This window comes from Rhinopithecus roxellana, chromosome 5 (genome assembly GCF_007565055.1).
Source record: "Rhinopithecus roxellana isolate Shanxi Qingling chromosome 5, ASM756505v1, whole genome shotgun sequence".
In the NCBI taxonomy this organism is placed as follows: Eukaryota; Metazoa; Chordata; class Mammalia; order Primates; family Cercopithecidae; genus Rhinopithecus; species Rhinopithecus roxellana.
Window position 1 is genome coordinate 30681140 of NC_044553.1, and position 12781 is coordinate 30693920.

At 51.3% G+C, this 12781-nt stretch overlaps 1 protein-coding gene and 1 non-coding gene across 2 annotated transcripts in view; one reads left to right on the forward strand and one right to left on the reverse strand.

The window, feature by feature from the left end:
• STRC (stereocilin) overlaps nucleotides 1-12781 on the reverse strand; it is a 48864-nt gene that overhangs the window by 9660 nt on the left and 26423 nt on the right. The window contains exons 5-20 of the mRNA XM_030931269.1: nucleotides 9938-10099; nucleotides 8850-9635; nucleotides 8737-8761; nucleotides 6721-7975; nucleotides 5698-5760; nucleotides 5497-5601; nucleotides 5186-5352; nucleotides 4372-4558; nucleotides 4122-4237; nucleotides 3712-3844; nucleotides 3173-3355; nucleotides 2831-2869; nucleotides 2480-2647; nucleotides 2243-2308; nucleotides 1638-1766; nucleotides 626-684 (exon numbers count right to left, since the gene is read on the reverse strand). Of these exons, the coding sequence (XP_030787129.1) occupies nucleotides 626-684; nucleotides 1638-1766; nucleotides 2243-2308; nucleotides 2480-2647; nucleotides 2831-2869; nucleotides 3173-3355; nucleotides 3712-3844; nucleotides 4122-4237; nucleotides 4372-4558; nucleotides 5186-5352; nucleotides 5497-5601; nucleotides 5698-5760; nucleotides 6721-7975; nucleotides 8737-8761; nucleotides 8850-9635; nucleotides 9938-10099 (3643 nt within the window). The remainder of the gene's footprint in view (nucleotides 1-625; nucleotides 685-1637; nucleotides 1767-2242; nucleotides 2309-2479; nucleotides 2648-2830; nucleotides 2870-3172; nucleotides 3356-3711; nucleotides 3845-4121; nucleotides 4238-4371; nucleotides 4559-5185; nucleotides 5353-5496; nucleotides 5602-5697; nucleotides 5761-6720; nucleotides 7976-8736; nucleotides 8762-8849; nucleotides 9636-9937; nucleotides 10100-12781) is intronic.
• Nucleotides 4985-5088, forward strand: LOC115898052. Its single transcript, XR_004057810.1, has one exon. It is a non-coding gene; the product is annotated as a small nucleolar RNA U13 (small nucleolar RNA).

The following is a 12781-nucleotide window of genomic DNA, read 5'->3' on the forward strand; positions in this document are numbered from 1 at the left end:
TGGAGGCAGAGGTTGCAGTGAGACGAAATCGCACCACTGCACTCCAGCCTGGGCAACAGAGCAAGACTCTGTCTTGGAAAAAAAAAAAAAAAAAGATTCTGAAGTCCATTGTTCTTTTACTGTGGTTGTAAGTAAAGTGATACCCTCTTATTCCTATTTATTCTTGCTTGGACGGTGCCTCTGAAGTCACCCTGAAATAAACTAATAGTAGCAAATGCCTACTGGGAGTTTACAATGGACCAGGAACTGTGTTACACACCTCACATGACTTACCTCATTTGATCTTCACAATAACTACCTATGAGGCTGGTGCCATTGTAATTCTCATTTAAAGAAAGGAAAACTGACACAGGGAGGTTAAATGACTTGCCCAAGGGCACAAGTAGGTGACAGGACTGGAACCTGAATCCAGGTTTTCTGAGTCCTTTGGCTCTAGTCAGGATAGGTATGGCACTGTGGAAGGACAGGAGGGCAAAGGGAGGAGCTAGGAGAACGTCCATGAGGCAGGGACTATGCACCATTCATCCCTATACCCCCATTTCATATCACATGGTGCCTGGCGCATAGTAAGCACTCAAAAAAATGTTGGTCAAATTCAGTGCACTGCTCAACACAAGTTACTCACTGTAGATTCCTGAGGGTCAGGTTGGTGGGTACTTGCATCTTCTTCCAGAGAAACTGTGCCTACAAAAGAAAGAAAGAGGAGCCACTTCCTAGAAGAGACACTGTCCAAGGATACTCCCTAGAGTAGAGAGGCAGGACTGCCTTGGACCCAGTCCTGCCTCTTCACTCTGTAGGATGCAGCAGCCTCTGACTTTCCCAGATGCCCACTCCTCTCTTAGAGAGTGAGAAAGAAATGAAAGAAAAGGGAAGGAGAAAGAAAAAGAAAAGCAAGTCAAATTATAAGGGATTCTAAGGGGCTGGGTGCAGTGACTCAGGTCTGTAATCCCAACACTTTGGGAGGCCAAGGCAGGAGGATTGCTTGAGGCCAGGAATTCAAGACCAATCTGGATAGCATAGTACCTTAACATAGTGTCTCCACAAAAATTTTAAAAATTGGCCGGGCGTGGTGGCTCACACCTGGAATGCCAGCACTTTGGGAGACCAAGGCAGGCAGATCACAAGGTCAGGAGTTCGAGACCAGCCTGACCAATATGGTGAAACCCCCCCCCATCTCCACAAAAAAAAAAAAAAAAAAAAAAAAAAATTAGCCAGGCACGGTGGCGGGCATCTGTAGTCCTAGCTACTCGGGAGGCTGAGGCAGGAGAATCACTTGAACCCAGGAGACAGAGGTTGCAGTGAGCCGAGATCGCACCACTGCACTCCAGCCTGGGCAACAGAGCAAGACTCCATCTTAAAAAAAATTTTTTTTAAATTAGCCAGGCATGGTGGTAACCACCTGTAGTCCTAGCTATTCAGGAGGCTGAGGCAGAAAGATTGCATGAGCTCAGGAGTTTGAGGCTACAGCAAACTCTGATCATGCCACTGCACTTCAGCCTGGGCAACAGAGTGAGACTCTGTCTCAATCAATCAATAAAGGATACTAGCGATAAGCTGACCAAATAGGGCTGAGATACGGGTAAAGAAGGTAGACTACATTGAGGGAAGGAGTTCTAAAATTAAATGGGGAGAATTACCTGCTGCTCAGACCAGGGCAGCTCCCGGTAGTGTCTTCGGTTTGCCAGAAGAGCCAAGGAATCCAGTTGTAGCAGCTTTAATGGGAGCAGGGGAAGCAGGCAGTCTGGCCAGGTGGTGGGAACAGGCTGCTGGCAGCAATGGGTATAGCAGTGTAGTGATAGGTGAGACTCTGGACTTGGCACTCAGAGAAAAGAAACCATGGGGTTGGAAAGGGACCAAAGGTGGGACAGAAGTGGAATGGCATTTGCCACTGTAGCAATAAACGCCTAAGAGCCTCAGACGGCTGGCTGCCGTGGTCAGGTGTTGCTGCTAGTTAGGCACCAGGCAAACAAAGTCCCTTAGCTTCTCTGAGCCTTGATCTTTTCAGTTGAAAGCAGGGTGGGTGGCTTGGAAGATTTCTCAGGCCCTCGCAGCTTTGACATTAGTCTAGGACAATGTGGGTGGATCATGCTGTCCTGCATCCAGAACTGGGGAGGACGGCTAATGGGTACAGAGCTAACCAGAACTCTCAGGGCCACTGCAGGGTAGTGGGGGAGGCAGCACCAGCCATATGAAACTGCCCCAAAATGGGGAGAGGAACTCAGCTGGGAGATCTCACACTTACCTGACTAGGGATACACACAGCTGGACCAGCACCTGTTGTACCCATATTTTTAACGCCATCTTTAACCTGCATGAGAATTGGTTGTGTGTGTGTGTGTGTGTGTGTGTGTGTGTGTGTGTGTGTGTGTTTAAGTGGGGAGGTATGAAAGGCCTTCCGTGGCCTCAGGGGAGATGCCTTCCTCCCAACCAGAGAGAGCCCGTATCCCTGATTGTCTCATCCTCCTTGCTACTCTCATACCCGAAAGGTCTGCAGTAGTGCTGCGGTCTGGCAGGCTGAGAGGCGTGACAGTTCAGGGGCCAGGCAGGAACAAGCCCCAACCAGGACTCGCCTAGGGATGGCCTGGAGTGTCTGGGGGCTGAGGCCGGGCAGCAGAAGATGCAAGGAGCAGAGTTCCTCCAGGGATAGCTGAGGAGCAAGAGAGACAAGAGGCCTGAAGAGGAAGGGAAGGGTGGTGGGGAAGACAACAATCACAATGCAGCAAGGCAATAAGTATGAGGGGAGTGGAGAGAGAGGAGGAGCAGATGCAGAAGCCAGGGAAAAGGGGGATAGAGACCTCCCGCGAGAGGCTGAGAGGTTGCTGCTACTCACATCATGCCTAGGAAGGAGCCGTCCAAGCAGCAGGACAGCCTGTGTTGGGATGGGACCAAAAACAACAGCTCTCAGGACCCAGCAGCCAGGTCCTAAGTGGGTTCCTAAGGCAAACCCTCCAAAACTTCCCGCTCCCTCTTAAACATCCCCAGTAACCATCCTCAGTGACTCTGGTCCCTTCTTGATCTGAGGAAAGAGAACGAAGTTGTCCTCGTATGGACAGAGTTTACCTCTACTGTTCACCTGGGGAAAGGAGGGGCTGCTTTTATCCCTGAATGGGATTCTCTTGACAGGGCTCAAGCAGGGATAGAGGGTGCATGCCAGGGAGTGAGAGAGGCAAACCTGAGCAGGTGTAACACTAGCTCCCTGCAGGACAGGAAGCATGGCTCTAAGCTGGGGCTCTGACAGCTCCTGCAGGAAGCGGAGGCCCAGCTGAGGGAAGAGAGGGGCCCAGACCCGCAGCTCCCGGGGGCTCAGCACCGCTCCTCCAGATGAGCGCAATACCCCCAGAAGTTCATATGCCACCTGTAACCAAAGAAGGTTTAGGTCTGCAGAGAAAAGACAGATGAACCTTGAACTTCCTCTCTAATCCCACATCTGAATTTCCCAGGGCTTGGGCTAGGGTTTGGAACTAGGGATTGGACTGGAGTAGATTAGGTTCAAAATGGCAACGGGTATGTTTGGGGTGCCACAGACCAGATAGGGAAGGGTCAGGAAGAGGTGGTAACAGGTAAGAATGGCCATGGAGTAAGGAATGGAGGTTGTTGCAAAAGCGGGATGGGGGGCTGGCACCACTGTGCTCAAGTTGACACAATGGGAAAGCCATCCACACAGACCCAGGGGAAGCCTAGAGTCTTCGAGGCTTGGGCTGAGGGGCTCACCCGTCCTTCCGGGCTGAGGGTCCCGTTGGCTGCACATTCCAGCAGCCCCCGTTCTACTGGCCCCATCGGATCACTCAGGGGCACTAGGCTCTGCAGCTCCTCAGGGCTCAGGAAACAGGCGAGGGGCCCAAGCCTGAGGAGGGCATGAAGCTGACCTTTGTGTGGTCCCTGAGACTAGCACTAAGGCAGGCCTGGCAGCAGACAGTGTGGGTACATACACTGGGCACTCTGACCACTACACCACTACACAGGGGCACCATCTATAGACCTCTCCTGGAACTCTGCGCTGCCTGGGGCCACTGCCTACTCCCTTGCCCCTTTCTTCCCAGAACACCTACCCACCATGACACCTGTACCTTCCTCTCTCTACTTCTTCCACTTTGGCCTTGGTTACTGATCCCACAACTCACCTGCGTACCTGCTCCTCACCATCCTGGACACTCTGGTTTACCAGACTGCGCAGCACATGGCGGGCATGCCCTGGCCCCAGACCTGCTGCTGGCCAGCTATCCTCCAGGGCCTGGATCTGAGATGGGGAAGGTTAGCTCGCACTGGGGTCACTGTGGGGTTCTTGCAGGGAGGGGCCACTGAGAGACATGCCATTGACTCTCGTCCCCACTAGCAGATGGGCCAGTCAAATAAAGAAGATGATTCTCATACCTGGTGAGGGCTGAGCTGCAGAAAGTTCTCCAGAGGGAGGTGGGGGAGGAGGGGCAGCACTGCCCACAGCAGCTCCTGGGGCCAGGCAGGCACTTCCCCAAACAGTTCAGGGGCCAGTAGACGCTTTGCCAGAGCCTCCTTCTGTTCAGGCCTCATTCCTGGGCCGTAATCCCGGATGGCAGCCAGGCTATGAGGAGTAATGGGTCTTAACCCTTTGTCTTCTTCCAAACTGTTTTCCCCTGACCCTCTGTAGCCCTGCTGTCTAGATAGGAAGGAGACTCTCCCTTTTTTGTTTTGTTTTGTTTTTTTGTTTTTAAGATGAAGTCTCTGTTGCCCAGGCTGGAGTGCAGTGGCGCGATCTTGGCTCACTGCAACCTCTGCCTCCCAGGTTCAAGTTATCCTCCTGCCTCAGCCTCCCAAGTAGCTGGGACTACAGGCACCCACCACCAAGCCTGGCTAATTTTTGTATTTTAGTAGAGACAGGGTTTCACCATATTGGCCAGAGAACTCCTGAACTAGTGATCTGCCTGTCTCCGCCTCCCAGAGTACTGGGATTACAGGTGTGAGCCACCACGCCCGGCCTCTCCCTGGTTTTATAGAGAGGACCTCTCTGATCCTTTTGTAGTTCATTAGCATCATGACTGGGTTTTCACACTCAGGTATGAGATGTGCCTCTCTCAAACCTTGTTACGATGTTGGCACATTACCTATCTGGCATGAAAGAAAAAAACAGGAGCTCCAGAAGGAGCTACTCCAGCTGGATGGGGTTGGCCTGACCCTGACAGGAGCAGGAGGAGTGGTGCAGGAACCTTACACACTGTCGTTGACTAACAGGGATGGTGGGAAGCGCATCAGGTCAGAGACAGCCAAGAAAGGGATGAGTGGTGACAGGTCAATGAAGAGCTGGGAGGTGAGGCGCGGGTACCGCTGGAGCAGCAGGGCTGTCAGGCGACCCAGGGCCTGCTCCTCAGATGGTGGTACCTGTGGAGGCACAGGAATGGATTCTGCCTCTGGAGATGCTCAGTATCCCTGCCATTTCCTCTCTGGAGTTCCTCCTCCCACTAAGGCAAGCCCTCTGAACACAAGGCTCCAGGTGCCCTTGCTCCCCTCTTTCTCTATGCTCACCTGCAGCTTCCCCTGCAGCATGAGTGTCAGGAAGCCCTGTGCAGCCTCCCTCTCTGCCGAAAGCACCAGCTGCTGGAGGTTTTCTGGGGGCATATGCAGGTATGCCTGTGAATAGGAGGTCATGGTGGGTATGGCCTCACAGGGCAGGGACCTCTGGCCATGGCTGTCACCCAGCCCACCCATGGGCCCTCCACCTGTTACCTGCACTAGAATCTGCAGAGCCCAAACACTCTTTTCCCTCTGGAGCAGATCCCACAGCACAGGCTGGTGGGAAGAAAGACAATATGCCAACAGAGCTGTCTTCTCTGCCTCTCCTGCAGCTCCCCCAGGCTTTCCAACTCCACTTGCTGGGATGCTTGTCCTTCATCTCAACTGTGATTCTTCAGATATTAAGCTCTTTTAGGTCCAGGATCATATCTCTAATTTCTCTTGTACCCTCTCCCATGCCAGGTCCATAGTTGGATCAATTAATACCTGCAGACCTGAACCAAATACTATGAGACTATCTAATTCCATTTTACTGGGCCCAGGGCTTGAAAAATGGAGCCCCAAAATGGAGTAAGGAATCTTTATATATCCTACAGAACCTACCCAGTAAAGTGCCTGGCATATAATAGGCACTCAGTGAATGAATTATGGTGTTTAACATATACCCACCCTTCCATGCAACAGAGTAAAAACTGAAGCCCAGAAAAACTAAATTAAATTGCTTGCCTAAGATCACACTAATGTGTGGCACAGTTGAACCTAGAACCAAAGTTTTCTGATTGGTAGTGTCCCTGAATCTTTCTCATTCCTGCCTTATCTTCCTGTATTCTGCCAGCCTCCAATTCTCACTCTCTAGGAAAAAAATCAAGAGTCCTCTAACTTGATCCTTTTTCTTTCTGGTGCAGAAAGCGGGAGAGTCAAAGAGCCCAAAAGAATAACAAGGTAATATTTATTGCACATTTGTGTATCATGCACTGTGCTAAGCCCACAGCATGTATTATCTCATATACCAGTATCATCCCTAGTTTATAAATGAAACGAGAAAAATATTGCTCAGAGAAGTTAAATAACTCATTTAAGGCTGGTCACAGAACTAAGATATGAATCCAAGCCTGTCTGACTCCAGAGCTGTGTGCTTCAACTACTACCCCACACTACAGCCTCTGAGTACACGAGGAATTCCCCTGGAGGGCCTTCTCACTGTTCTAGGAGCTTTCCCTCTGGCAGAGCACTCACACTAAAGCAGGCCAGCAGCTCCATCTTGCTTATACCAGAGCTGGGGTTGACAGTGGGTTCAAAGCCTGGTGGGGTTGGCTGCTCCTCCTGTTCCAGGTATTCCCCAATCGTCCGTAGCACACTGCGCCGGCCCTCTGGGCGAAAGGCATCCCAGAAGGAGCAGTTGTCTGGGAGACTGGAGAGCAGTAGGGCCCGACCCAGCATCCCCTGGGCCTCAGTGCCCCCAGCCCCTGGACCCAAGAGGAAGGTCAGCAGGCGGAGGAGATAGTGTAGGCGTGTGGGGTGAGCAAGGGCTGCCACAGAGGACTGACAGCGTGGCAACTGGGATAGCATGCCAAGGAGGAAGGGGCCAGGGGTCAGACAGAGTGGGGATGGTCCCAGTGGTGGCAGAGAGGGCAGAAGGGGGCCCAGCAGCCCTTCTAGGAAGCAAGTGTCATTGCCCCCACGACTTATCCTGCACTGGCCTGCTAGCCAAGGCCAGAAGGGCACCAGGGCATCATACATGGTGTCATTGGCACAGACCATCACCAGGAAGCTGCCCCCATCTGGGCAGCGTTCCCCACAGGGTCCAATGTGGCAGGGTGGGGAAGCAGTGACATCTGGGGTGGGGCCCTGGCACACATGCTGGACCCAAGCCTGGTTGCTGGGGGGCACAGCCTGTAGACTTGCCTCCCCACACAGTCGCTCAGCCCACAGAGTCTCATTCTCCAAGAAGCAGCCCCAAAAGATGTCTGGGGTGAGGGGAACAGGGGGCAGGCCTTCAGGGCAGCTGGTAGGGGGTGGGAGCAGGCCAGCACAGAGCCGCTTCACCAGGCGGCGGTTGGAGCCAGACAGGGCTGAAAAGGAGAGGTTACTACAGATCGCATTCAAAAACTCATCAGGAAACTGGTCATGACAGGCCTGTAGCCAGCCTTGGGCACCTGGTGCCCATGAGACTGCATACCACACAGCTGTCTGGCAGATGGCAATGGTGCTGGGAGGGGGCTGTGGAGTGACAGGCTTGGTGTGTTGGCAGAGCAAGTGGATGGAGAAGTTGGAAATGCTGTAGGGTGGTGCTGGGCCTGAGTGGTTCTCACAGAGGGCCTCCACAGTGATGGCTCGCCGTTGGCGTGGGCTGATGTGGGCTGAGGGCTGAGAAGCTCTGGGCAGAGGCACACCTGTGCTCAGGCAGTGAAGGAGGGCAGGGGGTGGGGGTGGTGATCCAGACAGAAAGCCCAGCGCCTGGACATCCCAGGAAAGGTTGTGCCGGACGCCCCTGGGTGCAGAGGAAGGAGCAGGCAGGATCTGGTCAGTTCACATTTCCTTTGGCTGAAGATTCTGACCCTGACTCAGAGCCCTCAAGGGGCATGGCAAGCATAGGCTTTTCTACAAGCGAGGTCCCTGAGAGTTTAGGCATTACTGGTTGAAATGCTGCGACAGGGCAAAAAGGAGAGAGCTGCCTCGCCAAGCTCCAAAATCACCTAGGAGAAGCCCCAGTTGGAATTCTTTCTGTCCACCTCGCTCCCTTCTGTCTTCTTTCTTTATATGCTTTTAGATAGCTGAAACACAACCCTCAGCGGGCCTCCTGTTAGGAAATCTGCTCAGCAACTCAATATGTCTAACTATGCTCTGGCACTGTTGTACTGAAGTAGGAAGAGGGTAGAGGAATCCAGCTGTGTCCCTATTTTCCAAATCCCATCTCTACTAGCTAACATTATTAAGCACTATGTGCCAGCACTGTTTTGTTTGCATGCACAGTATCAACTCATTTATGGGGTGCAACAACTCTGTGGTAACTAATATTATCATTCTCATTTTATAAATGGGGAAACTGAGGTATAGAAAGATTATGTAACCTGCCCAAGGTCATATGGCTAGGAAGAGGTGGAGCTGGGACACTAACCCAGACAGTCACACTCCAAAACCACTAAACCACACTCCTCCCATCAGTTTTCCTCTCTAAAGGCTGATGTTGTCAGCTCTCAACCTCCAGATTTTCCAGGCCCAATCCCTCAGAACTGGTCCCCTCTTACTTACCATAAGAGCAGCTGTTGAAGGTTACCTAGGAGGGAAACAGTAAGGAAGAGAACTACCCCAATTTCACTTTCCTTGCCCTGCCACATCCCAGCCCCAGCCCTGGCCACACTCACCTCCCTGGCACTGCCCATTGGCATCAGGCTCTGGCTGCCCCAGAAGGGAAAAGACCTCATCCTGCAGGGAGTGAGTGACACGGAGCAGCCCCTCCTGAAAGGCAGCATACAGTGGGGCCCCCACTGTGCGTAGCAGACCGCCCCAAAGTGCCTCCTCAGAGCCTAGCTCCCCTGTTGGGGTAAGCAAACCCAACAGACCCTGCAAAAAGTGAGGAGCTGTCTCCCTCCCACCAAGGCCTGTGCCATTGGTGGGTTCCACACTGGGCTGCACCTGCACCAGAGCTTGCCAGCGTGTGCCCTCTAACAACAGCAGCAGAGAAGGCAACCAGTCAGCAGCCAGGACACAGTCAGAGGGCCCATTACGGGTACATGGGGGCCGAGTTGGGGTAGGGGGGCCCCCAGGAACTAAGGCTCCCAGCAGCACCTCCACAAGTCCACCCAGCACCCCTGCCTGGTGCACCAGGAAATCTCGGGGAGTCTGCTCCTGTCCCAGCAGTGCCAGCAGATCCCCCAGCAGCCCTAGCATTGGCTCCCAGTCTGGGCTGCCTCTCAGTGTCACTAGAAAATCATGGAGCCGGAGAGCAGGTGGCTGGAGAGGTGGGGGCTCTCCTACTGGTCCTTCCCCGATTCTCCCAGGCTCAAAGGAAGAAGAAATGTTGGCCAGGAATGTAGAGAACTGTGAGCGGCTCAGGGAGCCCTGGGAAGCCTGGTCCAGAGTGGAGAGCAATGACTTCAGGAAGGAGAGACCAGGGCCCAGGGACTGAGGCCCAGTAGGTGCAAGAGTCACTGTAAGGAGAGAAACCAGAGGTCACTAAAGGGGAGGAACATAGATCCCAAACTCAACCCTGCCTCTGAGCACAGTTCCCTACCTGGATCTAAAGATGAGGTGAGGGGATGGTGAGCTAAACCCCTTTCATTGGCCCATAGTAAGTCTTGGCCTGCTTTTCTTAGCCCTCATTTTTTCCTTTTGCATAAGTCTCTGCCTCTCTCCTTTGTCCTTCTATCTAACAGGTTAACCTTCATATTCTTAAAGTCTTTTTCCAGCCACCCTCCTCCTCATCCCCAGTTCTGTTCACTGTTCTTCTCACCTGCAAAGGACAGCAGCAGCAGCAGCAGCAGCAGGGGCCAGAGGCTCCAAGCCATGTTTCCAGGTGAACACTGGTACCAGAGGGGAGTTCTGGCTATTCTCAACTGTGTGGGATAGCCAGGTGAGGGCAGGGCACTGCAGGCAGCCTGAGGCTCCACTGACACTGTAGTGTGGTCTTTCAGGAAACAATATCTGTAACCTGACAGCAGGTTTGTTACCTGAGCACTGAATATCTGATCCTTTGGCTCTGGAGAAGGGTATGCTTCTGTGAGAGGGACCAATGATAGGGGATCCCAGGGGCCCCTGAGAGGAACCCAAGGAGATTGCTTGAGTTATGAGCCCGTGATGCAGAAAGGAATAGGCAGACATGGAGATGGAGAACTGGAGAACAGGTGTGTAAGGGTGTAATCTGGGGTTCTGCAGAAACATAGAAAACAAAGAGAATAGAAAGTAGCTAAGAAGCAAGTAGGATTTGAGGAAATTGAGGAAGAAAGGATGCCCAGGAGCAAGAAACTGGGCAGCAAGGTATAAACAGATGAGAAATGAAGATGAGGTCTGGTCCAAGGATGGAGAATTCAGGAAGAGGAAAGCTGCTTTCGACTCACTACCCAGAACCACAGAGTGTCAAGAGCTGAGCAGTACCCGAGAGATCACATAGACCAAACTTTTCAACTTATGGATAAGGAAACAGACCCAGAGAAATGTGATTTGCTCATTAGGCCATTCAAATGTTTTGGTTTTCCCTTCCCCCTGGGATCCCTTATTATTTGGTTCTTTCTCTGTGGCCTAAGTGAAAGCCCTATCAAAAACTCTGAGCCGAGAAGAGAGAAACCCGATTAAATCACTACGCACAGGGACTGATCTCCCTACATACGGAACTGCTCATGGAACAGAGAGAGAAAGAGATGTCATTCAAAATAATCTGGTCTGGTCAGGGTTAGAAGTCTTTTTTGTTGTTTTTGGTTTTTTTGGGTTTTTGGTTTTGGTTATTTTGAGATGGACTCTCTGTCGCCCAGGCTGGAGTGCAGTGGGGCTATCTCACCACTGCAACCTCTGCCTCCCAGGTTCAAGCGATTTTCCTGCCTCAGCCTCCCGAGTAGCTGGGATTATAGGTGTGAACCACTACTGCCTAATTTTTGTACTTTTAGTAGAGATGAGGTTTCACCATGTTGACCAGGCAGGTCTTGAACTCCTGACCTCAAGTGATCTGCCCACCTCCTTGGTTCAAGCTATTATCCTGCCTCAGCCTCCCAGGTAGCTGGGGACTACAGGCACGCACCACCACGCGCAGCTAATTTTTGTATTTTTTGGTGGAGACAGGGTTTCACTGTGTTGCCCGGAGACAGGGTTTCACTGTGTTGCCCAAGCTGGTCTTGAACTCCTGACCTCAAGTGATTTGTCCACCTCGGCCGCCCAAAGTGCTGAGATTACAGGCTTGAGCCACCGCCCTAGGCCAGGGTTAGAACTCTTTTCCATTCTCCATTTATATCTCCCCAAAGGCCTTCACTTTACACCAACTCTAAATAGCAATTCAACACTGAAGCTATACCCAAACTTTCATTCTATCTTCCTTTCCCTAGAACCCTTCCCCACTCTCTCCCTCAAATTCACACATGGAACTTCATTATTAATGTGCTTCTGACCTAGAAGATTCACTTAGGATCACGGAGTTTTATTTTTATGTATTTATTTATTTAGAGACAGGGTGTTGGTCTGTGGCCCAGGCTGGAATACTGTGTATGATCCTAGCTCATTGCACCCTCGAACTCCCGGACTCAAGCAGTCCTCCTGCCTCGGCCTCCCAGGATCACAGAAGAGACCTGAGGAATCCTCTGGTAAGAACTTCTCATTTTATAGACAGGGGAATTGAAGCCCAAAGAAATGGAATGACTTAACCCGGGTCACAAAGACAGCTGGGAGCAATGATGGGATTTTCCAAGGCAAATCAAAAGTTGAGATGTGTGAAATGATCTGTTGTGTAATTTTACCCACATTCCCTTTGCCCATCAAGGATACCACATCTAGTCTAGAAAGCAGACAGATGAATCCGAGGGAGACTATGACCCGAGTTCCCAACAGCTTTCCAGTTCCAGCCCATTGTGTAATCCTTCTGAATTTCTGCCCTTCATTCTGTAACAACCCTCTTATAATAAATTCTTTTTCCCTCATAGGGTAGCAAAAAATGAGATGGTCTAGGTTCAAACCCTGGTTCCAACATTTACTGTGTGTCCTGGGGCAGTTTCTAAATCTCTGTTTTTGGTTTTTTGGGTTTTTGTTGTTGTGGTTGTTGTTGCTGTTGTTTTCACTGTAAAAAGGAAAAAAGTCCTAGTGTAGAGTTTTTGTGAGGATTAAATTAGATAATGCATTTAAAGTGCTTAGTGTAATGTCTAGCATTCATTCAACAAAGATTAAGCACTTATTACATGCCAGACACTGGTACAGAATAAACATTCACTCAATGTTACTATTACTATATTAGAATAGCTCAAGATGATTTTTTCTACTTGAAACTAAAGGAGTTCTAATGAAGACATAAATGATTATCTGGAAGTTGTATCTTGAGTGAAAGACCTTCGGAACAAATATGGAACCAGTTGAGTCAACCAGAGAGAGAAACAATGAGGATTCCCTCAACTCAGCATGGAAAATTTCCTGGCAGTCCACGTTCTGCGGTTCTTTTTTTTTTTTTTTTTTTTTTTTTTGAGACGGAGTCTCGCTCTGTCACCCAGGCTGGAGTGCTGTGGCCGGATCTCAGCTCACTGCAAGCTCCGCCTCCCGGGTTCACGCCATTCTCCTGTCTCAGCCTCCCGAGTAGCTGGGACTACAGGCGCCGCCACGTCGCCCG